Source organism: Balaenoptera physalus, assembly GCF_965194825.1.
Source record: "Balaenoptera physalus genome assembly, chromosome: 1".
NCBI classification, from domain to species: Eukaryota; Metazoa; Chordata; class Mammalia; order Artiodactyla; family Balaenopteridae; genus Balaenoptera; species Balaenoptera physalus.
Window position 1 is genome coordinate 194,277,929 of NC_138882.1, and position 22,468 is coordinate 194,300,396.

General features: G+C 66.1%; 1 protein-coding gene across 4 annotated transcripts; it reads right to left on the bottom strand.

Moving 5' to 3' along the window:
• Positions 1-451: 451 nt before the first annotated feature.
• ARHGEF16 (Rho guanine nucleotide exchange factor 16) lies at positions 452-21,750 on the bottom strand. 4 transcript variants are annotated; one of them, XM_082421029.1, is made up of 15 exons: positions 21,598-21,744; positions 14,351-14,954; positions 12,497-12,539; positions 11,220-11,389; positions 9,557-9,613; positions 8,941-9,101; positions 7,707-7,859; positions 7,402-7,531; positions 6,115-6,189; positions 5,690-5,782; positions 3,680-3,831; positions 3,310-3,498; positions 2,358-2,431; positions 1,681-1,782; positions 452-1,136 (listed from the first exon to the last, which is right to left on the bottom strand). In XM_082421029.1, exons 2-15 carry the CDS (start codon positions 14,933-14,935, stop codon positions 997-999), a joined length of 2,124 nt encoding a protein of 707 aa, XP_082277155.1. In that variant the 5' UTR covers positions 14,936-14,954; positions 21,598-21,744; the 3' UTR covers positions 452-996. The 4 variants fall into 4 exon arrangements, 3 of the variants coding, with proteins under 3 accessions (XP_082277155.1, XP_082277153.1, XP_082277154.1); XM_082421027.1 differs by having other exon boundaries at positions 12,497-12,542; positions 21,598-21,743; XM_082421028.1 differs by lacking the exon at positions 21,598-21,744 and adding an exon at positions 21,022-21,228 and having other exon boundaries at positions 12,497-12,542.
• Between the last annotated feature and the right edge of the window lie 718 nt (positions 21,751-22,468).

The window sequence follows — 22,468 nt, forward strand, 5'->3', positions numbered from 1 at the left end:
TGTTCTCCTCGCACCTGGCCCAGCAGCGCCCTGCCACCCAGGTGGCCATCACCCTCTCGTGGGAAGCAGGACCCTTCTTCCCCAGCCCAGAGGCCAGGCCAGCCTGCCTCTCCCCACCTGCGTGTCCCAGGGGATCCTCAGGGAGCAGACCAGCTGGCAGGTGAGGGATGAGAGGACACCCCAGAGGGGTTCCCACAGCCTATGCCGTGTCCCCGAGTCCTCCAGACCCACCGGCCAGGCTCAGCCTCAAGGGGCTTCACGGGGATGGCCTTGCCCATGATGCTGCAGGTGGACAGATGGGGCAGGGCCAAGGACTAACACAGGGTGACCATGAATGGGGGCCCAGCACAGGTGACCACACAGAGGGGGACCAGTCCCGCCCACAGCACGTTGGGAATTTCTCAGGGACTGGTATGGCCCTTGCTGGGGCTCACAAATGTGCAAATCCAGGTGTTAAAGAAATACTTTAATGTCTCAAGTCACAATTCCAGTGCTGGCACTGCAGGGTCACCTGCCGGCAGCTGGGCCTCCTCTGGGAACATGGGGCAGCCCTGGGTACTCAAGGCTGGGGCAGGAGGGGTGCAGGAGGGAGAGCCCTCCAGGTCATCCCTGCTCTTCTCAGGGCCAACCGCCTCGATCACACGCCCATGGCATAACTGCCCCGTGGGTGCACAGGGGGCAGGGCGGGGCAGCCAGGAGCTGGGGGAGGGCGTAGCCAGCAAGCAGGCCTGGCTGGGCTCCTCCCAGGGACGCAGCCTGGGGTCAGGGCTGGCACGGCTCCTGAGCTTGTCAGGATGCTCCCCCGAGGGCGTGTGACCTTCCTCCTTGGAAGTGTCCGGAGCCTGCGCCGCAGCCCATGCGGCCTTGGGAGGCCGGGGACCTTTCAGGCCATGGGGGCAAGCCCACTTTGCTCCCAGGGGACGGACTCCACTTGCTGGAGTGCGGACCAAAGCTGCACGGCTGCAGCCTGGCCTGGCGAGGTGCCAGCAGATGCGGCTACACGTCCGTCTCCACCCGCAGCCGCTCCATCCTGCGCATGTTGCCCTCCACGGCCACGCGGCTGGTGATGCTCCGGGCTAAGTCCTCAGGGAACCAGCCCGTCTCTCCATCCCGCAGCCTCTCGCCATAGAACCATCCTGGACCCAGACACGGGGCAGGTGAGAGCAGGGTCCTGGGCACCAGGCAGGGACCCCTGTGTCGGCTCCCCCTCGGAGCTGCTGTTCCAGAAGACGCCAGGGCCAGGCATCCCTTGGAGCAGACCCCCCTCCCCGTCTTGCTCAAGGTCACGTGGGCACCTGGTCTTCCATCAGGTGCTCGGCCCCAACACTGGACTCAGGGGCTGAGCTCACTCCAACCAGCTTGGTCTGTCCTGTGCAGGTACTTGCAGGGGCCACCCTCCCGCTTAGGATACAGAGTGACCAAGAACCCACTTTTGATCCTGCAACTAGGGTACATTTGAGATGTCCTTGAGAGAGGGTACTGATGGGAGCCCTGGAATCAGGCCCACTGTGAGTACATACAGTGCCTACTTCGGGGGTAGGGGGCACTCAGGGCAGCTGCCCATGCCAGTGTGCTCTGGACCCTTGCTGCGGCCCCCAGACTCTCACTCAGCACCAGCCTGCCCGGCCCCTCTCCCACCTGCCCCACGTGCATCCCCCAGGCCCCTTCCCCTGTGCTCACCGTCCTCTTGCTCCAGGATCAGGACCACATCTGCCTGCTGCAGTGTGATCTCGTCCACCTGCTTGGCCAGGTAGGCCTTGGTGATCTCCACCTGGAGCAGGTCTGGCGGGGAAGGCAGGCATCAGAAGCAGGACTATTCCAGGGAGGGGGTGGGCCGGGAGCCCTGCAGCCCCGAGAGGGCAGGGCTCCAGTCCCAACACACCCCCTGTGGCTTGGTCTCGGTGGGGCCCAGGGGCCCCCAGGTGTCCCAGCACACGGTCACGTGGCAGCTTCCCTCCGGCTAAAGCTGGGACCCCTCCAGAGGCTGCAGGACTTGCTGCTCCCACTTTCAGGGCCCAAACGCCCAGCACCGGCAGAGGGTGTGCCCAGCTTCTAAGGGGCCAGGCAGGGCCCGAGCGGGGTGACAGCTCTACGGGCCAGCCCACTCCAGCTCCTTGGCCTCAGTTTCCCCAGCTACTGAGCAGCAGGGAGGACGGGGCCCTGAGACAGAGCTGGGCCTGTGTGTGCAGATGAACACACGCGTACCTGGGACTGGGGCCCCTCACCTGGCAGGTCACCCTGGGGCCAGGCTGTGGGATGGACAGAGGGCTGGACGGCACCTCTCCCCTCCAGGCCACCCCCCCCATCAGGGCCGGGAAGGGGTTGTGAGCCCTGCTGGGTTCGGGGCAGGCGCTCACCTCCTTTGTTAGTGGGGCCCGGCCGCTGCCTCTCCCGGTGCGTGAGCGCTGTGATCCACCGCGCGCGGTCACTCCTGGGGGCAGAGCGCGCGTGAGCGAGGCCCGAGGCCGATCCTACCAGCTGGCGACCTCTGCTTCACACTCCCCACCCAGTGCGGCACGGTGGGAGGGTCGGGGTGTCCCTGAGCCCCCCACAGCCTTCGAGGTGGGAAGGCAGTGGGGTGAAGCCTTCCGCTGCCCGGGTGCACTTTGGTGAGCTGGCCGGGAGCTGGAGGTGTAAGTGGGCGGCCCCTCTGGTCTCCCTGACCCACTGCGCTGGGGGCCGAGGCGCAGGAAATCACAGGCTCGGGAAGGAGCGGCAGGCAGGCCGCCCCCAGGCAGGCTGACCCCGAGTCACATCTGGCCAGGGACACGGAGTCGGGCAGCGGCTGCACCCACAGGACCCAGGCTGCCCTGTTTCCCGGCGCTGGACCCCAAGCGCCCTGCCCTGTCAGTTTGCTGTTAGAAACACTCAGCCTCAGCTTCGCACCTGGAAAGGGGGCCGTGCTGGAGGTAGCGTGGAAACCCAGCCAGCACCTTTCTGTGCGCTGGTCCCCCCACCATCTGACCTCACTGCCCTGCATGACCCCCACCCTGTGCTCCAGCCCTGTGTCCTCCTGGCAGGGGCCTCCTGCCTCAGGGCCTTTGCACTGCCGTGCCTCTGCTGAAGGCCCCTCCCCAGGGCCCCCACCCGGTACTCCCTCCCCTGCCTTGTTTCTCCTTAGTCCTCTCCCCTTGGACACACAGGACAGTTCAGCCGTGCATTTTGCAGCTGGAGTGTCCCCTTCCCGGGAGTGTGAACTGCTTGAGGACTAGGCCGTCCCTGGCACAGTGCGGTGCCCGGAACCCTGGATCAGGCATCCCGTCCCCACGGAGCTCTCAGGACCGCCCCCGCGGAGCCCCCCCATCTTACGCGGAGTCGGAGGATAGCAGCATCTTCCCCTGGCGGCCCTCGCTGTTGTGCAGCAGGGTCAGCTGGAAGGCGTACGGCACGAAGGAGCTGCGGTTGCCGCCCCCCGGCAGAGCGGCCTCCGAGGGCTCCATCTTCTGCACCTGGATGTGGTCCAGCTGGGCGTAGTCCTGGACCACGAAGCTGTCCTCGCTGCAGGGAGACAGGCGGTTGGCCAGATGCTGCAGAGGTCTGTGGGCAGCCTGAGGGCCAGCCAGCCGGAAGGATGCTCCCGAGAGCCGGCCCCAGCCCACCTCCCTGGCCCCCAGGCCACGGCTGCCGCCTGCTCCCCACTGCAAGGCCATGCAGCCTGGCGACCACGGGCGGGGCCCACCTCTTCTTCTTGGTGACCACGAGGACGTCGTTGAACAGGAACAGGTAGCATGTCGGCCGGCTGGCGAGTTTTCGGAAAAGCCCGGTTTCTTCCACCACGAAGAGCTCCCCGCGCTTCAGCAGCCAGCGGGAAGCAGAGATCAGTGGGAGGGACTGGGGCAGAGCGGGGACACGGGTGAGTCCCGGGGGGGGTGGGTGGCCGGGCTGTGCAGCCACGGGGATGAGCCCTGCCTCTGTGAACGGGGTGCCCAGGCCTCCCTGGGCTGCACCGAGGAAGGGAGCGTGACTGCCCAGGCCGCAGACAAAGGGCTGTTCAGGCCGTGAACAGGAGATCAGGGGGCGGCTGCTCTGTGCCTGGCCCGGGCCCAGACCCTGTGCAGCGACCCAGGACAGGCCTGTCCTGCTTCCAGCCAGGCCCAGGGGCCCACAGGGCACCTACCGAGGGCTCCCCTCAAACCAGGGGGCGAAGGCTGCTCTGGGAAGCCTCCTGGCCCACCTCACACCAAGCAGGGGGCTCGGCTCGGCTGCTTCTACGCAGACTGCAAGGAGCCCCCTGATCTGCGGGGCCACATCTGGCATCCAGGGGCCTTTGCTGCAAACGGAGCTCCCTCCCCTTCTGCGGCCTAGAGAACGGGCCCGGCTAAGGACGTGGGTCCCGTGTCGCCATGGCCGGTGCTCAGACAGCCTACCGCCAGCGAGGCTGGCGCTCTGGCGTGTCAAGCTGGAAGGGGAGGGGCAGGCAGGGCAGGCTTGGTGGGGAGGGAGCCAGGAGGCCCTGCCCACCAGCCTCTGCTCCCCTGACACGCCCCACCGGACACCCCACCCCTCCTGGGGCTCTGAGCCCCCGCACCCCGACCTGGGCCAGCTGCTCTCCTGCCCTCATGCCCTCCAGTTTCGAGACATGGGGGTAGAGGGGTGAGAGGCCCGCTCAGGGGTCAGCCAGGCCCAGGGTTGGGTCTTTGCTCTGGTCGGGGGCGTATTTCACCCCAAACGTGACATCTGCTGCCCGGCCGAGGAGAGGCTCAAGACCCCGGCCAAGGGTGTGGGCTCAGTGGGGCCGTGGCCATCATCACCCAAACGCCTCCTCTGTGAAGCCACTCTGACTCACCCCAAGGAGCCTGCTGCCCTTGTCCGAGCCTCTGTGCCCTCCCTGCACTGCCCTCTGGCCCCGCCCACGGCACTGGTTCCCATCGGCTCCAGCCTGCCAGGCCGCCTCTGGGGGCTGGAGGTCAGCAGCTCAGCCTGATTGATGATAAGCTGAGGGCGGGCCCATAGAGCTGCCCCAGGGACCCTCTGAGTCTCCTGCCCACCCGCCGGCCCACAGAGCTCTGCTGCAGCCAGGCCAGTGGGGGGAGGGGAGAGCAGGGCAGTGGGGCGGGGCAGAGGCTGCCTCCAGGCCCGATTCTGGAGAGCAGCTCCCACTTTGCCGGACAGCCCGAGTTGCTGCTGGGGCAGCCCCAGGACAGCACAAGGATGGGCTTGTCTGTGGGATGGTGGGGGAGCCCTGTGGGCAGAGGTCTGAGCTCTGCCTGCTTGGGAGGAGCTGTAGGCTGCCTAGAGCCCCGCCCCCAGGACTGACAGACCCATCTTGGCCCCAGCGGGAAGCCTGAGCTGGCCCTGAGGTCATCCAGCCCCTGCTCCCAGCACAGCTGGCAAGGAGCCTGGGCCCAGGCTGAGCCCTGCGACGGGGCCTGCCGCTGGCTCCCACTCACACAGCCCCGGGGTCTGCCCTCTGCCCCTGCAGCTCTGGGGGTGGGGGCAGCGGCCAGAGAGAGACCCACCGCAGGCAAGGGGGCGGTGGAGCTGAGACCTGAGGCCAAGGGGCAACGCTCTCAGGTGGGAAGAGGCCTGGGGAGGTCGAGGCGGAGGCCTGGCCCCGGGCTTCACCGGCGGGGAGGGGGGTGGCACCCCCAGAGGCCTCTCTCCAGCCCGCACGCCGGGGGGCGGTGACCCCTGACCGCACACAGAGCCGGGCCTGGGGACAGGTCAGGGGCCGCTGGGGACCGCCTACCTTGACCTTACTGAAGTCCAGCTGTGTGTGCAGCGTGTACATCTGCTCCGTGCGCTCCATCTTGTGGGCCCCCTCGTTGCACTGCTTCACCAGCTACAGGGCACGCACACGAGAGCAGGTGCTGAGGGCCGGCCCACAGCCTGGCGCCAGACCCCAGCCCCGCCCCGTCCAGCCCCGCCTGGCCACCCGCGGCACCGGCCCTCACGGCTGTCCTGGTCCCTGCCCTGCCCCGGGCTCACCGACTGTGTGAGCGGCTCTCTCTCTGAGCCTCAGTTTCCCCACCTGCACAGTGAGGAGCTGGGGAGGGACCGCCTGGAAACCCTCTCTGCCCCGCTCTCAGGGTCTCTGCCGACGGGTGGGCGTGGGGACAGAGCTCGGGGCTGGGCTGGGGCTGGGCGCCGCCTCCCCTACCCTGGACCCCTCACCTTGCTGATGGCCTTGAGCGCACGGCTGGCGGCCTTGTATCTCTCGGGGTGGCCCTGAGTCTTGAGGCAGAGTGTCTGCAGGAAGAGACCAGACGTGAGAAGCCACAGGTAGCCTTCTGCACCCCGGCTCAGGGGCCTGCCTGGGGCAGGGGCTCCCCTACCAACGCCAGCCCCCAGGGGGGCACCCAGGCCCCACCCCTTCAGTCCTTGGCTGTGGTGCTCCAGCCTGGGAGGCCCCTGAAGCCTCTATTTCTCCACTTCCCAGAGGGCCCCGGAGGGTCTGATATCCTGTCTGCCTGGGATGTTGACTCACTGAGCACGGGCCACATGCTGCCTCTCAGAGCTCAGCTGGGCTCCTGCCACGTGCAGGCTCTTGTGTGCATGTGTGTGTACGTGTACCTTTCACCCCACAAGGCCCTCTGCCCCGTGAGCTGGCATCTCAGAGCACGAGCCACTCCAGGAAGCCCCTTGGAGCCCCTCTGTCCACAAAACGGGGACGGTGACAGTGCCTGGGTCACCCCAGACCCACGCCCAGGACAACCGGCCGAGGGTAGGAGGAAGCAACAGCCCTGACTGATGCTCGGCAGGGGTCTGGGCGACACCGGATCAGACTCAGGACATGAATGAACCCCGTAACCATCAAGTAAGTGAACAAAAGTCCACCAAGCGCTGGAAGAGCTCCCAGCAGAGAGAGTTCTACGGGCAGTGCTGCTGCTGAAAGTGGGCACACCGGTCACTGTGGCGATCAAAGCCGTCTTGTAAGTGTCCTCATAACCGTACATAACACAGACGGAGCGGGGGGAGAAGGTCAGGAGGGAGCAGTGCTCTGCCGCAGAGGGGCCCCGGGCCCCCTGCCTGCCCGCGGCCGCGGCCAGGCACTCACGTCCGTCAGGAGGGAGCAATGCTCTGCCTGCAGAGGGACCCCAGGCCCCCTGCCTGCCCGGGGCTGCGGCTGGGCACTCACGTCTGTCAGGAGGGAGCAATGCTCTGCCTGCAGATGGGCCCCGGGCCCCCTGCCTGCCCGCGGCCGTGGCCGGGCACTCACGTCCGTCAGGAGGGAGCAATGCTCTGCCGCAGATGGGCCCCGGGCCCCCTGCCTGCCCGGGGCCGCGGCCGGGCACTCACGTCCGTCAGGAGGGAGCAATGCTCTGCCTGCAGAGGGACCCCAGGCCCCCTGCCTGCCCGGGGCCGCGGCTGGGCACTCACGTCCGTCAGGAGGGGGCAATGCTCTGCCTGCAGAGGGACCCCGGGCCCCCTGCCTGCCCAGGGCCGCGGCCGGGCACTCACGTCCGTCAGGAGGGGCAGCCGGGTCACCCTCTGCATGGGCAGGATCAGGAAGGAGATCATGGGCAGGCCCCCGCACGCGGGCCGCTGCTCGATCTCCCTCAGGGCCTCTCGGAAGGCGGCGCTGCTGCTTCTGCGACAGAGAAAGGGGTTCTCAGCTGCGGCGGGCGGCGCGGCCAGTCCATCGAGAGAGATCGGGCGGAAGCTGCGGAAGCCGGGCCGCGAGCAGCAACGTGCCCCGCGACAAGGGGCCGGAGCCTCCCGAGGCCACCCCGCCGGCCCCGTCCCGGGCCCCGGGGCCAGCTCACGTCAGCCGCTGCAGGGCGCGCTGCTGGTAGACCTCGTTGGAGCAGTAGGAGACGTAGGGGTGGAAGTGCCGCTCGGCGTGCTCCTCCAGGATGTCGCTGATGTCCTCCACGCACACCTGAGCCTTGTGCCGCTGCTCCAGGTCTTCGAAGAACCTGTGGGGGCGCGGGTGAGGCCCCAGGGCTGCTGGCCTGCCCGCGGCCCTGCACGTGTGAGCGCGCACACGCGCACGCACACGTGCGCACACACACGCATATGCACACACACACAGCAAGGCTCCCAGATGCACCCACACCAGGGGCTGGGTGGGTCAGCTGCCAGGGCGCTCCCGGGAGAAGCCCAGGACAGATTAGCTCCTTAAACCCGAAATAACTGGGCACACGCCCATGGCTAAATCCAAGGTCACTTCCTGCTAGAGTCTTGCAGATTCTAGCCGGCATCATGGGGAGCAGACAGGTAGGACAAAAAATTTGCCACTTTGACTGGATTCCCTGGGACTTGGGTCAGAATTGCCAGGAGCCACCTGGAGCCCCGGCCCCCTCTGCCCAGTGCAAGGCAGGGGCAGGGGTTCTGCTCCTTGCAGGTGATTGGGGTCTGACACCTGATCATCTCCCATGCCTCACCCCAGTCTGCAAGGGGGCAGGTATGGGACCCACCCCCTCAGGTTAGGGAGGGGACGCTGAGGCTCAGGGCGACGCCAGAGGGTGTTATGGGGTCGCTAGGGTGCAGGGCAGTGAGGGGCTGGACCCAACAGGTGCTACCTGGACCTCGCCCTCCATGGGAGTAAACACACACACACACACACACACTTGCTGCCACACACGCATGCACATGAACACACACACACACACACACACACACACAGGCCCTGGCAGGCCTGCAGCTACACACCCGGCCCCTCCTCCACCTCCTGGCCCTGCAACCAGAGCCCTGGGCCAGGCACCAAACACCTCGGCGCGGAACACGACCTGGGGCTGCAACTCAAGGCCGCCTCCTGCCTGCTCCGTCCCGCGGGCACCTCACGCCTCGTCATTGGCCCTCTGCGCTTGCACGTCCCCAGGGCCAGCTCTTGGTGGCCGCGGGGCCCGTGAGGTTCTCGCGCTCCCTGCCCCCCGAGGGCTGCTCCGGACCGTCCATCCGCACTCGCAGACCAGGGTCACCCAGAGCCCCAGCCTTCCCACCCTCGAGAGCCTGCGCCGTCGGGTGCCGGGCCGACGGGCTGGGCCCGGGCCCGACCTCCTGCTGGCGCTCAGGACGTCCGTGATGTTGGAGAAGAGGTGGTGGTGCTCTGTCTGGGTCATGGTCGCCCGCAGCTCCGGGGACTGCAGGAACTCGGCCACCAGGATGCCGAGGCTGTGCTGGTACGAGTACTCGGACGTGAGGATCTCGAAGATGGCCTGGCGCGAGAGCAGAGCGGGTGTGGGGGCAGCCGCGCTCGCCAGGCCCTGCCCGGAGCTGCCTGCCACACAAGGGGCCTGGCCCAGGGTGCGCGGGTGACAAGTGCTCAGGCCACAGGGATATGATCGGGGGGCAGGGGGCAGGTCGGGACTCGGGCCCCCTGGACAGGACGCTGGCTGGGGCTGTCCGCACGGCCGTGGGGACGTGAGCCCGAGTCCTGGGCTTGCACTCTGGCTCGGCCACTGATGATCTGTGGCGCCGGCAAGGACTCCCACCCTCGCCCGGAAAGTGGGTAACGGTAGCCCCCCTAGCCCACACCCCGGCCAGGGCATCAGCCATCGCTGGATACCAGGAGGCAGCTAATGGGTGGGTGGGCGATGTCACCATGGCTGGGGTCCCCACGCCCCCCACCGGCGTGTCAGCAGCAGGGCCACGCCCCCAGCCCACCCCTCACCTCCTGCCTCTTGTGCTCCTCGGCGGGCAGCTTGTCCAGGATGCCCGACTCCACCACCTGAGGACGGCACGGGCTCGAGTCACGGGAAGCTCATCCTCCCACCGGACCAGAGCCAGCACGGAGCCAGAGACGTGAGGCTGTCCGGGCAGAGCCGCCCCTCGTGGGACACCTGGGACCGCCGAGCTGGCCTGTCCCTGCTCGGTCCCCTCACCCAGGTCTCTCTTCTCCATGGACACCTTCCCTCTCAGAGGGGCCCTGGGGCAGCCAAGGAAGGGCATGGGCGTCCGGAGGGAAAGGCCTCTCCAGGGGTGGGAAGGGGGCTCTGTCCCACAGAGCTGCCCCGGGCTGGGAGGTGGTGGAGAGACTCAGAACCACCCAGGAAAGCGGAGGGGCGTGCCGAGCACGGGGCCACGACGCGGGCACACCTGGGCCAGGTGAGTGCCCGGAGGTAGGGGTGACACTGTTCCAGCATGGCGCACCGCCCCGCTCTCCGCCCCCCAGGCCCCCTGGCCCCGGCTGCCCCGGCGGGAGCGTGGCTCACTCGGCCACACTATGCCCGCCGAGTGCCTGCAGAGCCTGCCGGGGGCGACCCTCTGCAGGACCAGGGCCACCTGATTCGTGCTCCCCCCCCACCGGGCTGGGCGGAGGCTGCCAGCAGCGTTTGAGCTGGGAAGGTAAATCCTACGCCTCCTCAGACCCAGAGGCTTGGCCGAGAAACCTAAGCTCAGGTGACCGGGAGCAGAACCTCTGGCAGTGTTTCTAGGATAAACTGTCCTAGATCCCACCCCCGACCCGGGAGATCGCGCACATGCACCTCCGGGCACGCAGCTGGCACCTGGCAGGTGGGAACACACGTGCACTTCCGGAACTTTTCATCTGCCTGCCCTAACCCCCGCCCCATCTTGGGCCCTCCCTGGCCGGCGGCCCCATGGCATGCAGTGTCCTGGAGCTCAGTGGGCGGTCACGGTGCCTCAGCCCCTCTCCTGCCCCACGGGATGCAAATGAGGAGGCCTGTTGTACCGCAGACAGAAGCAACGGCCAGATGCCCCTCCCTGCTGCCCACCGCGCCCACAGCCCGCACTGCAGCTCCGTCCCTCGGCTCCCAGGGGACGGAGTCAGGAGTCTGTCTGCGCCACGGCCAGCTGCGCCCTCCTGGGGTAGCGAGAGCTGCCTCCCTGGGTACCTGCTTGGAGCACCGGCGCCTCTGTCCCAGCCATGCTCCACCGAGAACCCATAGCCCTGCGGGGCAGGGACCAGCCCCCTTTTCAGACGTGGAAGGTGAGGGGGCGCCTGGCAGTGGCACGCAGCTCCGGCCGGGCCTCTCCCCTCCCCTCTGGCCTCCTCACTCGGACCCTCCTGGCACTTTCTGGGCACAGCGCCCTGGGAGGAGGTCCCCTGTGCCCCCAGCTCCCTACAGGTCAGCCTGAGCAGGGCGCTCAGGGAGGTTGGGGGATTCACCCGTGGGACGACCGTCACACACACACAGGTGACACAGGCCCCTAACCCCTCTCCCCCCCAGCGACCACCCCCACGGGGCCCCGCAGGGCAGGGCAGCTCTGAGGCACCAGGAAGATCCGCCTGCCAGCTGGGCGCAGACGGGGCGTTTCTGGGAGGCCCACCCACGGGCCCGGGAAAAGGGCCTCTCCCGCCATCCCGGCCCCACCTCTGGGAGCTGGCTCCAGGTGATCTGGGGCGGCCGGTAGCTCTTGACCACGACGTGGACATCCACCTTCTGGGTTCCTTCAGGGCTGGAGGCCTCATCGAGCAAGTCATCGTCGGACTCGTGGCTGGTGTTCAGGCCGCGCTCCTGGATCTCCTGGTAGAACCGGGGATCTGGGGACAGGGGGTGTGTGTCACCTGCAGGCCTGGGGGCTCTGAGCGGTCCTGGCCCCCCGGGAACCCACCCGCTGAGTCCTCCCAAGGAGGCCCTGAGAGCGTCAGGTAGCACAGGGCCCCCCAGAGCAGGCTCCCCTCGGGCCAGCCGGCTCCCACAGCTGAGCTGGCCGAGCCCAGGGCAGGGGTGGCGTCCCCGTGCAGAAGGTGGCACCTTCAGACCAGGGCTGAGCCAACACATCAGAGAGTGGCACGGGCCAAACTGCATGGCCTTGGGGAGGCGGACTGGGCAGGGGCCGTCCCCAGGTCGGCCGAGGGCGCTCGAGGCTGGCTCCTGAGAGCCCCCCAACGCGAGGTGAGGTGTCCCGCTCTCCGGCTCTGCAGTGGCCACGCGCTCAGCAGCCCCGCTAGGCGGGTGCATGGCTCGGGGCGGCTCTGAGGGATCCCCTCTTTGCCGCTCCTTCCCGCCCTGGCTCCGAGAGCTGGGACATCCCTGCTGCTGTCCTGGGGGACGAGGCCCGATCCTGAGGCCTCCCCACGCCTGGACCTGTGGCTGTCCACGGAGGTTGGGGCTAGCAGGGAGGGGGCCCTTTCTGGCTGGGGCCCCTTACACCCACTGGCTGCTCCATCCAGGCTGGGCGGGCACCTACCCTCCAACTCCCATGGGGTCCTGCTGGCATCCCACCCCTCGGCAGGCTGAAGGCACTGCTCCGGGCCCTGCCACGGCCCAGGTGTCACCCATGGCCCCTGAGACTTTAACACTGGGTCCCTGTGGCCTGTGTCTGCACCCCAGGCCCAGGGCCCTCTGCCTGGCCTTGGTCCCACCGGCAGGGCCTGGAGCACACAGTGTGCTTGACAAACATCTGCTGAGGGTGAGTGGGGAGGCTCTGTCTGCCCGCTGCCCCTGGGACAGCACAGAGTCCAAGGGAACTTTCTAGGCCCATCAGAGCTGCAGGGTCAGATGGGCCACCAGGCCCTCCATTCCCCGGAGGGAACCCATCCAGCACGTAGTTCTCCGTCTCCCCCAGGATGCCCAAGTGAGACCAGCCTCCCCAGGGCCCAGCCCGGCCGCAGTGCCGCCCGACGGCGCCCCTTGGCCACACTCACCGTCCTTGAAGGAGCCCTTGTGTGCGCGTTTCCGCCCCAGCGTCTTCTGTGCAGAGAGACCCAGAGACATGGGCAGTCAGCAGGGAGGAGGGGCAGCGGGCAGCAGCCCCTGCACCTGGGCCCAGAGACCAGACCCTCCACATGTGACGCCACGCCCAACACGAGGGGCCTCTGCTGGGCATGCAGAAGGTGCTTAATAAACGTCGGCTCCACGAGGGAGGCGGGGCCGCCAAGCAGAGGCCAGGGCAGGTAGGACGGGGTGGGATGGGGCTCAGAGCAGGCAGGGCAGGTGACCCAGGTCTGGGCAGGCCCAGGAGGGCTGCCGAGAGGGGATGCTCAGGAAGGTGGGCCTGGAGGGAAGCCGAGGCAGCACAGGTGTGGCTGGGAGATGGCCTAGAAGGGACACTGGGGTGGGAGCCGGGGCCGCACGAGGGCCCCACGAGTCCGGGACCTGGGGGGGCAGGAAGAGCAGAGCCTGGCGGGTTGGCGTCCAGCCCCAGCACAGGCCCGGGGTCCCAGCAACTGCTGGTGGGGCTGCAGGGGTGAATTGGGGGCAGGCAGGGCTCTCAGGGCCCCATACCCTGGTCCTTCCAGTTGCCACTAAGAGCCCGCTTCCTTGGCTGGGACGCCATTTCCCCTGACCCACAGGTGCACGGGTTCCAGGAAAGCGGGACCTGGTTTCCTGAGACAAGTTGGAGCCTGAAACTCCCCGCACTGGTCTGGAATGTGTGGTGCCCCCAGCCGCACCCGGCTGCTCTCCCTGCTGCCCGGCACCCCCCAGCGTCCCCACCCCTTCCACCTCCAGGCCCGGGCACCTGCTGTCTCCGCAGCCCCTCCTCCACCTGGTTCCCATCCTGTGTCCACGCCTCTACTTTAACCCTCTCTTTTCCAGGACCCCTGCCCACCCCCCAGGCCCTGGGCTCCTGGGGAGCCCCACCTCTGTGCTCTCTCAGCACCCTGAGCACCCCCAGCCCAGCCCATGGGGCCCCACCACCCTGGGAGCTCTCCTGGGGCCTGCTCACTGGGTGCGTGAGGCCTCAGGAAACGTTGGCTGGCTGCATGAATCAAGCATGAATGAACATCGGACCCTGCAGGCCTGGCCCTGGGTGGGCGTGGAGGTGCCGGGGTCCAGGCTCTCCGGCGTGCACGGCAGGGGCTGTGCCCTGCCTCGCAGGCCAGGGGTGTCTCTAGCCCAAGGACAGTGGCCCTCCCCGCCCTGCCCCTCTGCACGCTGGGTCACCAGCATTCTGACAGGTGGTCTGGGCTTCTCCCCAGGTCAGGGCCAGGGCTCATGGTCTGGGCAGAAGCCCGTGGCGGAGGAGGCCACCGGGACGGCACCTGTGGGCGCAGAGAGCCCTGAGCCGGCGGTCAGGCAGGGCAGGGAGGGAGAGCGTGCAGGGGAGCAGCCGACTTCCGAGCTGCCACAAGCCCTCCTGAGTCCCCGATGGGAGCCCCTCGGGCAGACAGATCCCAGGCCAGGCGATGCTGCAAAGCCATGATTGAAATCTGTCCTTCAGATGGGCTGGCTCCCCCTCGGTGCTCAGAGGGACTTGGAGAGAAGGGCTGGTTCCTCCCCGGGCTCTGCTCCCCGCTGTGGCTGAGAGCCGGGGTCCTGGGTAAAACCTTCGATCTTCCTGAGCCTCAGCTGCCTCGTCTATAAAATGGGGACATTCACACTCTGCTCACGGCCTGGCTGTAGAGCTTAACTGGAATAAACCCTCCCAGGAGCCTGCACAAGGTGGGCGGCTGCATGATGATGTGAAGGTGTGTTCGGGCCCCTTCCCTGCCCACAAGCTCCCGAGGCCCCTTGAGGCACGGCCCCCACCCCGTTGCCCAGGCGCACGAGCCCCCTACCTTATTTTTGGCCGCGGACCGAGCAGGAGGCTGGCTGGGCTCCTCGGCCAGAGCCGGGATCTTGGGGCTGAGCTGGACGGGGCCGCCCTCGCCGCCGGGGGTCCCCAGCCCCTTCATGGCCGCCCGGTAGGATTGGTTCCTCAGATTTCGTCTCAGCATCCCCCCAGGACCCGTGTCCACGTCCATGTCGTCCAGGGAGAAGCTGGGGGCCGAGAGGAGCCGGGGGTCCCGCCGGGCAGCCTCTTTGCTGAGCATGGCCGCCCCAAAGCTCTGATGGCGGGCCGGGGTCTTAGCCTTGCTGGACACAGCCAGGCTCCGGGGGATCAGCTGCTGAGTGCCCATCTTGAGGGCTGCCGGGCTCTGCGTGCTCAGGACGATGGTCCTCAGCTCCTGGGCCTCAGGGGATGGCGACGGGGGCACCGGACTGTCGGGCTGGAAGGCCGCATTGCTCCTGCTTTGCAGGGAGCCCCGGACCATCGGGAGCCCAGATGCTGGGTTTCCCTCGGTGTCGAGCTTTAGCTCCGAGTGGAAGCGGTATTCCAGGAGCTTCTCCTCCAAGGAGCTGTCCGAGTGCTGCTGGGACATGCTGAGTGGCCGCGGGGACCTGGGGGAAAGGACAGAGGTGAGGGCAGCCCTGCTGCAGCCGGAGCCTGAGGTACGGCTGCCAGGATGCGGTGCTCAAAGGCTGGCTTCGCAGCCCGGAGCTGAGCTGCTACGCCCTGTGCCTCACTTTAAAAATCTGTAAAATGGGTACAGTAATAAGCACCCAGCTTCCTGAGGATGCTGGGAAAGGTGGGGAGCTCATACATGTAGCGCTTGAACAGGGACCTGGCCGCCGAGGGGCTGTGGTGTCACCGGTGCCGAATAGAAGGTTATCTGTGAGCCTCAAGAGGAGTGGCTGAAGGTTTAGAACTTCATACGATCAAAACGTCACATGGAGAGAACTCACTCCTTTAATTCTTTCCCATTTACTTTTAATAAGAACAAGGATAGCCACCACTCTTACACTTCCTATAAATGCAGAACTTCTGAATGTTAAAATTACAAGGGCCGGGTAAGGGTGGAAGCCTTTTTCAGATGGAGAACTAAGATTCTAAGTCACCCGCCCAGGTGGCCCCGCTGGGAGGGAACCTCATCTCAGAGCTTCACCACGGCGTCCCCTGCCACTTCCCCTGCGGACCTGGGGAGGACCGCTGACGCAGGAGTTTATCCAGCAGCTCTGTGGGGGGGGGAGGGCACGCCCTGCTCTCTCCCACCTGGGCGCACGCAGCCGGAGGGGGCCAGGCCTGGGATGGTGGGCGCCACCAGGGACCCACCGTCCGTCCCTGGACCCACCCGGCGGGTTCCAGCCTGAGCGCACCTCACACACACAGCCTTGGGTCCGGGTGCTTCCCCTGGAGGTTCTGAGCTTCAGCCCAGGAATCCCTCTGACAGGAGGCCGGGAAGGCCTGGCCACATGGGGTGGCCTAAATCACGGCACAGTGGGAGCGACTGAGGGGCCCCCAGAGGCCTGGCTCTCCGCCCTGCTCTGCTGCCCCAGCTCCCAGATTCTCGGCTAAAACCATCCCAGGAAGGTGTGTGCAGCTGGGCCTCCCGGGCCGGGCCGCAGGGAGGGGCTGCCGCTGGAGCCCTGGCCACGCCCACAGCGGGAGGATGGCCCACGCATTCCTGGGACATTCTGAGTCCCCAGGCCAAGGATGGCAGCGGCCACCCCAGGCCTCCCCAGGCGTTGGCAGCCGTGGGTGGGTCCGCACCTTCCTGGGTCACCCTCCCCGTGTTAACTTGGCTGCACCGTACCCAGGCCTGGCCGAGAAATGGGTTTCTTACAGGTTTCCATCTATGCAGGCCAAGCAAATGCACCCCAGTGGGCATCCAGGAGACGTCCAGCTCCTGAGTCTTTTTTTCTAGCCACTGTGTATTTCCCATGGGGGTGGTTTACATTGTATAACACGCAGGCGGCACTTAGAGGCCCACACGGAGACTGTGGTGCCCGTGACCCCTGCCCAGCCCATCCCCTCATCCTTCCTCCTTCCTCTCCCTCCTCCCCGTCTCAGGCCCCAGGCCTGAGTCCCCTCCTCTGACCCCAGGCCCCAGACCCAGCCTGTGGCACACGTCTTCTCCCAGGAGAGGGCAAAGGCTCTTCCGGAGCCGGAAGGTGCCAGACGGAGCCTGTCAGGCCAGCCCTTGCTGGGTGTGATCTCGGTTCCAAACAAGGCAGCCGCACCCACAGGCCTGGGGCGCCACCAGCCCGGGACCCAGGCCTGAAGGAGAGGGGCACTGTGCCAGGGGCGTGGGCCACTGCCCTGCTCTTGCACGGGCTTCAGGACCCGGGCCCGGCTGGAGCCGACTCCTGGGGTTGCAGCTGTCGCAGGACCCCTGTCTTCTTCCTCCCACTGCTTAGTTGATCACAGAGCTACCTGGGCATAGGTTCAAAGGTCAAACAGCGCTGAGAGGCTTATCATCCAAGATAGGCGTCCCCTCCTCTGCACCACCCTGTCTGCCACAAACCACCACTCCTGGCTTTTCAGCTTTCCCCAAATTTCTAAACAAGGCCCCACCTGCTCTTTTGAGATCTCTTAGCTGCAAGCATCACTCACTCTCCCCTGGCTGTGTGAACGAGGCTCCGGCCCCGGCTCGGCCGTGCCCCGTGGGTGTTTGTGTTAGCCTGGCCCGCCTGGCCGCCCTCTTGTTAATAATTCTCTCTTGTTTACTGGCTGGCTTTCTTCCTGTGAATTTCCCCCCGTGCATTCCAACATCCCTGCCCTGGGCATCTGGATCCTGTGCTCCAGAGTCCAAGAATCAGTCCTCTCTCCCCAGGCACCCCCTTCCCAGCTCTCAGGGCAGGAGCTTGGGCCCCTGACCCCCACCCCGCATCCTGGTCCTCCCCTTTCCTTCCTCCCTCCCCACTGAGCTGGGGCCCACCCCCTGGCACCTTCCCAAGGCAGCGTCACGGGAGGGAGACCTCTGAAAATGTCTTCTTTATGCCTTTAGAGTTCCACTGGAGATTATTTTCTTCCAGAATGGAGAAGCCTTCTTCCCTTGCCTTCCAGCTTTCACTGCCAACGAGACATCCGACGCCAGTCTGACTTCACCTCCTTGGTCACGACAGGAGGCTCTCTTTCCCCCTGCTCCGCTTTACCACCTACGGGGACAGGCACGGCGACGGAGCCACGTTCACTCCCTGAGCCACGGGCTTGAGCATCCTTCCCACATGTTTTAGGTCCACGTGTTTTCCAGTGCTATTTCTTTGATAATTTCTCCCACCTCCGTTTGCTCTGGTCTCTTTCTGGAACAGCCTTTAGTGAGAACCCCTCGTTTCTGACCTCTTCTCTCCTTCTCCTTCATCCCTTGTTCTCCTTTGTGGGAGATTCCCACCTTTCCTCCAAACGACTGTTGTTTTCATGGTCCCACGAAGAGCTCTCTCCTGCTCTTTATGCGGAGCAGCCTGTTCTTGTTTCACGGATGCCACATCCTCTTTCAATGTCCCAGTCAGCTGTCGGCTCCTATTTAGGAGACAGGCATGTTCTGGTGGGAGACCTGTGTGCCCTGTGAGCACACACACGTGAGCACACACACGTGAGCACATGCTTCTGCCTGGCAGGCTCTTTGGGACTCCCCACGGGGTCCATGTCTGGAGGCTTCTCCTCCAGCCAACTGGCTCTAAGAGCATCTCTTTCAGCGTCCTCACCGGATGCTGGCCCTTGCCTGGTGTCCTGCAGCCAGTGCAGGGGAGGGCCGAGAGCACAGACTCAATGGCGGCCATGTTCTGTGGGCAGCAATGCCACTGAGAGAGAGACCAGACACCCTGCAGTGACCACTCGAGCCACAGAGGCAGGTCTGCTCCCCAGCAAAGGCAGCCCTGGGAAGCTCCCCCACCGATGCCCACAGCAGCGAGGGCCGCATGCTGTCCGAATGTCCCTCTGTCTCCCCGACGAGTCTGTGCGTCCTTCAGGGGCAGGGATGATTTCCTGTTTACGTCCCGGCAAACAGTTGGGCTCAATTCGCAAACTGATGTGTGAACGCTGATATCGTGGGCGCCTGCCGGGCTCTGCTCTCCCTGGAACCGTGTCTTCCTGAAGAGGCCTGGGTGTTCCATGTGGAGAAGTAGCCCACTTGGTACTTTGCTTCAGGTGAGCCGAATCCACCAGGGCAGCTCCACAGGAGCCTCTAGACCCATCTCTGCCCCCTCCTGGGTGACGCCTTGCTGTTTCTGCTCAGGGTGGGCTGGGGAGGCCCCCTACGGCTGAGCCCTGGGAACCACAGCTTCTCCCTTTGCCACTAAGCAGCCCTTCCCGGTGTCCCCAGCACATGTGCAGGGGTGGGTAAGGGACACGCGGGGCTTGGGTGGGAGGAGCAGGGGCTGGGAGTCCACAGGTGGAGGTGGGGGAGGTCTCTGGCAGCCTCAGGTGACCCGACCCAGCCTGTCTGGTCCTACGTTGCACTTGGCCCTGCCCTGGCTCTGCATTTCACACTGACCTGGCCCAGAGGGCCCCTTGCAGCCCAGCACCCCTGGAGCCCTCGTTCTTCCTGACAGATGGGCTTCCCAGGACCCCGGCAGGCTCAGTGCCGTCCCTCCTGGCCTGGGCCTGGGACTCTGGTCACAGCAGCTCTCACAGCCACCAGGACCCAAACCGCACCGAGTATGGGACCTGCCACCCCTTGGGTGACGTCACCACAACACCTCCATCCGTGGGACGTCTGTCCCTCTAGGTCCAGCTGACGGGACCCTGCCTGGTGGGGCTCGGCCTCCCTGGCACCGTGCACACGACGCCATCTTTCCTGAGACAAACTGGACCCACAATGATGGCCTTGTGCTCGGGTAATTCTGCCCGGCCAGGTTCCAGACTTGGAGTCACATGGAATTTGGGGCAGGATTTGGCTTTGTAAACCATGCAGCACGTAGCAAACAGTTCTGTCTGCAGGGTGGCCAGGGGCAGCTGGGGGCTCTCAACCAGAGCAGCTTGGCCCCCCAGGGGACACTTTGCCGTGTCCGGAGACATTCTTGGTGGTCACAGCTGGGGCTGAGCTACCAGCCTCTTGTGGGCAGAGCCCACGGACACTGCTCAATACCCTACAGGGCCCAGGACCACCCACGACAAGGAATCATCTGGAACAAATGTCTGCAGTGCTGAGGTAGAGAAACCTCGGTTCAGCTAACTGGAGATTCACCCGCCTCCCTGGGGGTCGGGAAGACCCACCTGGCCGCCCTCAGCCCCGGACACAGCCTGGCAGTGGGAGGGGCAGTGGCAGGCCTCGTGCTCCTCCCACCCTGAGCAAAAGCCTCCTGCTGTCTCCTTCCTATGACGCCTCCGGGCACCGGCAGTGCCCACCCAGACAGGCCCCCCCGTGGCTCCCACTCCCGGCTCTGAATCCAGCCGCCCCATAAACCCAGTCCCCGTGCCAGGCTTGGCTGGCACACACAGTGTTTCCCCAAAGGAGCTCCGGATAAGAAATCAGAGCCCTGACTCCGACAGGTAGCCTGGACAGGTGACGCACGGGTGTCCTCTAAACACCTTCTCTCCCCGTGTGTCTAGCCCCTCAGGGATCTTCTGGAAGGCAGGCATTTCCCTGCTCTGCTAGGTGAGGAAACCAGGGACAGAGGGAATGTGACCTGCTGAGGTCAGGCTGCCGGTCAGCGGAGAGCTGGGCAAGGAGCCAGGCCCTGTCCTGACCCAGATCACTGCCCCAGTGGGCCAGCTGGGTGAGTGGCGACTCTCACTGGAAATAAAGATGCTGGTACAGGCGGCCAGTCGCCCGAGCGCGGCAACTGCCACAGGCGAAAGAGAGGGGCAGCTGAGATCCATTCAGAAACTGAAACTAGAATTCCAGGACCCAGCCGCGGGGAGTGGCTGTGCCCACCGGGTCACACACAGACTGGCATCTCAGGAGCCCCGCTGGCAAGTCACGTCACGCCACCTCACTCTGCACCTGGTTTCCTCTCGTACAGGTGAAAAGCGTCTCCCGTGTAGGGTGAGAGACACCCCCCTGCCCCGAGCCCCTGGGGAACCAGAGCCCTTGTGGAACAGAGATGCCCCTGCCCTGCACAGATTCCTCCCCTGCAGGTGCCCAGGTAGGAGGGGGAGGGGCCTCCACCAGCTCACTCCCCCCTGCCGGGAGAGCTTCGGAAAGCCCTGGGCAGTGCCCGTGATGTGATGCTGGCTTCTGTGGCCCATGGGCATCGTCAGGGCGGTAACCAGAAGAGGATCCAGCTGCAGCTGAGTCAGCACCCTCTAACTGCTCCCATTTCACGGAGCAGGAAACTGAGGCCCAGAGGGCTTAAGTAACAGGTTACACAGAGCCGGGATTTGGACCTGGGGTCCCCGCCCTTAAGCACTAGGCAGCAGGGGTGCAGGGTAGACTGCTGGTCGGCCTGACAAGCACCCACTGAGCCGCCACACCATGAGGTGCCGACTGTTCACCTCCAGGTCGGATGCAGAGCTCCCGGACGCCCCCCCACCCCGTGCCCGCTGCTGGGCTGAGGTCCACCCAAATCTCAAAAAGGATCCTTGCTTCCCGGATGCAGAAACGGAGGGTGGGCAGCTAAGCCAGGTGTCCTGGCAGTAAGCAGGACCCACAGCTTTGGGAGCCTAGCCCCGCCCTCCTCCCTTCCCCCTCCTTCTTAGTGGGACGCACGCACACCAGGACCCCTCCCTGCCGCCGGGTCTGCCTACCAGAGTGGGGGAGGAGTTTGCTCCCAGTTTGATGTGGGGAGGGGGTCCTCATTCTTGGGGCTGCTACTCCTGGTGCCAAAGCAGGTTTGGGCACCAGATTCTCCAGAGTTGCTGGGAGGGTCGTTCCGTGCACACCCTGCCCCGCCTTTTCAAAGGTCCTGGGGCTCCCTAGGGTCTCTCAGCCCTGATGCCCCAGTGGGAGCTCTGGCTGCGAGTTCCGTCCAGGGCGAGAGAGTGTCCTCTAGGGCTCAAAGGAGGGGAGGGGGCAGGGAGCTGGGACGCCCGAAGTCCAGGGGAGGGGGTGGGGGGGGTCAGAGGTCAGGGGCTCTAGGTCCAGCCAGGCTCTGTCCCCTCCCACAGCCCCCGCTGGGCAGCCACTGCGGAGGTGGGCAGCCGCAGAGTGACGCGGCCCTCGGGGCAGGGCTTTCGGGAAAAACGAAGGGGAGGAAGGGCGCCCTCGGCCTTGCCAGCCCCCTCCCCAAGGCTCGCCTCCATCACCTCACTCACCCGTCCCTTCCCAGGCCCACCTGTCTCCCAGGCTCACCTGTTCCCCCCTCACCTGTCCCCCGGGCTTACCTGCGCCGCGGGGCGGAGGACACGGAGCTACGAGCTCGGCGGCCGACGTGGGGCCAGTCCACCTCCAGGCTCTGCAGGCCCCGCGCTCTGTCCCGGCCGCTCGGTCCCTCCCTGTCCCCGCCCCCCCACTTCCTGTGCGGCCCTGCAGGAGGCGGCAGTGATCCGGCCCCGCCAGGTGGGCGGCCAGGTGGGCAGGGCGCGCGCCAGGCGGCTCCGGCTCCGAGTGCCGGGCGGGAGGGGCCGGCGGGGCGCGCCCCAGGTACCTGGCTGCGCAGCCTGCGTCACTGTCCCCACCTGGCCAGCCGGCGCCCACGTGACCTGCAGCCGAGCTGGCTCACGCCTCCAAGTCCCGGTCGGAGTCGCCCTTCTGGGACCTCCCTCCGCCCTGCGCCCTCCACGCCCACCGCCTCGGGCCTGGCGTTGCCTGCCAGGGTGACTCCAGGGCTACCCGGCTTCACCCCGCTGTGACCCTGCATTTCTCCTTACAGGCCCGGCTCTGCTGCCCCCCTCCTCCAGGTAGCCCTCCTAGAAGCCGACCAGCCCAGCGGGGAATTGGAGGTCTGCAAGGACTCCACTGCTGCAGAAATGGCCCCACCTTCTGGATTCTTTGCAGAATGGCGGCCAGAGGGCAGCCCAGGAGCTCTTGGAGAACTCTGGCCGCCTTCAAGGTGCTTGCTTTGTTTCCATCACCCCCATTTTACAGATGAGGTTCCTGAGGCCTGGAAAGCAAGGCGCTTGCCAGCCGGCACAAAGCTGAGTCTGGACTCCAAGCCTGCCCTTTCCAGGCCTTGTTCAGGGTGGGTCCCCCCAGCTTAGGCTGCAACAGCCCCCCAGCTGGGGTTTCAGGAATCAGGCTTCCTGGCACTGCAGG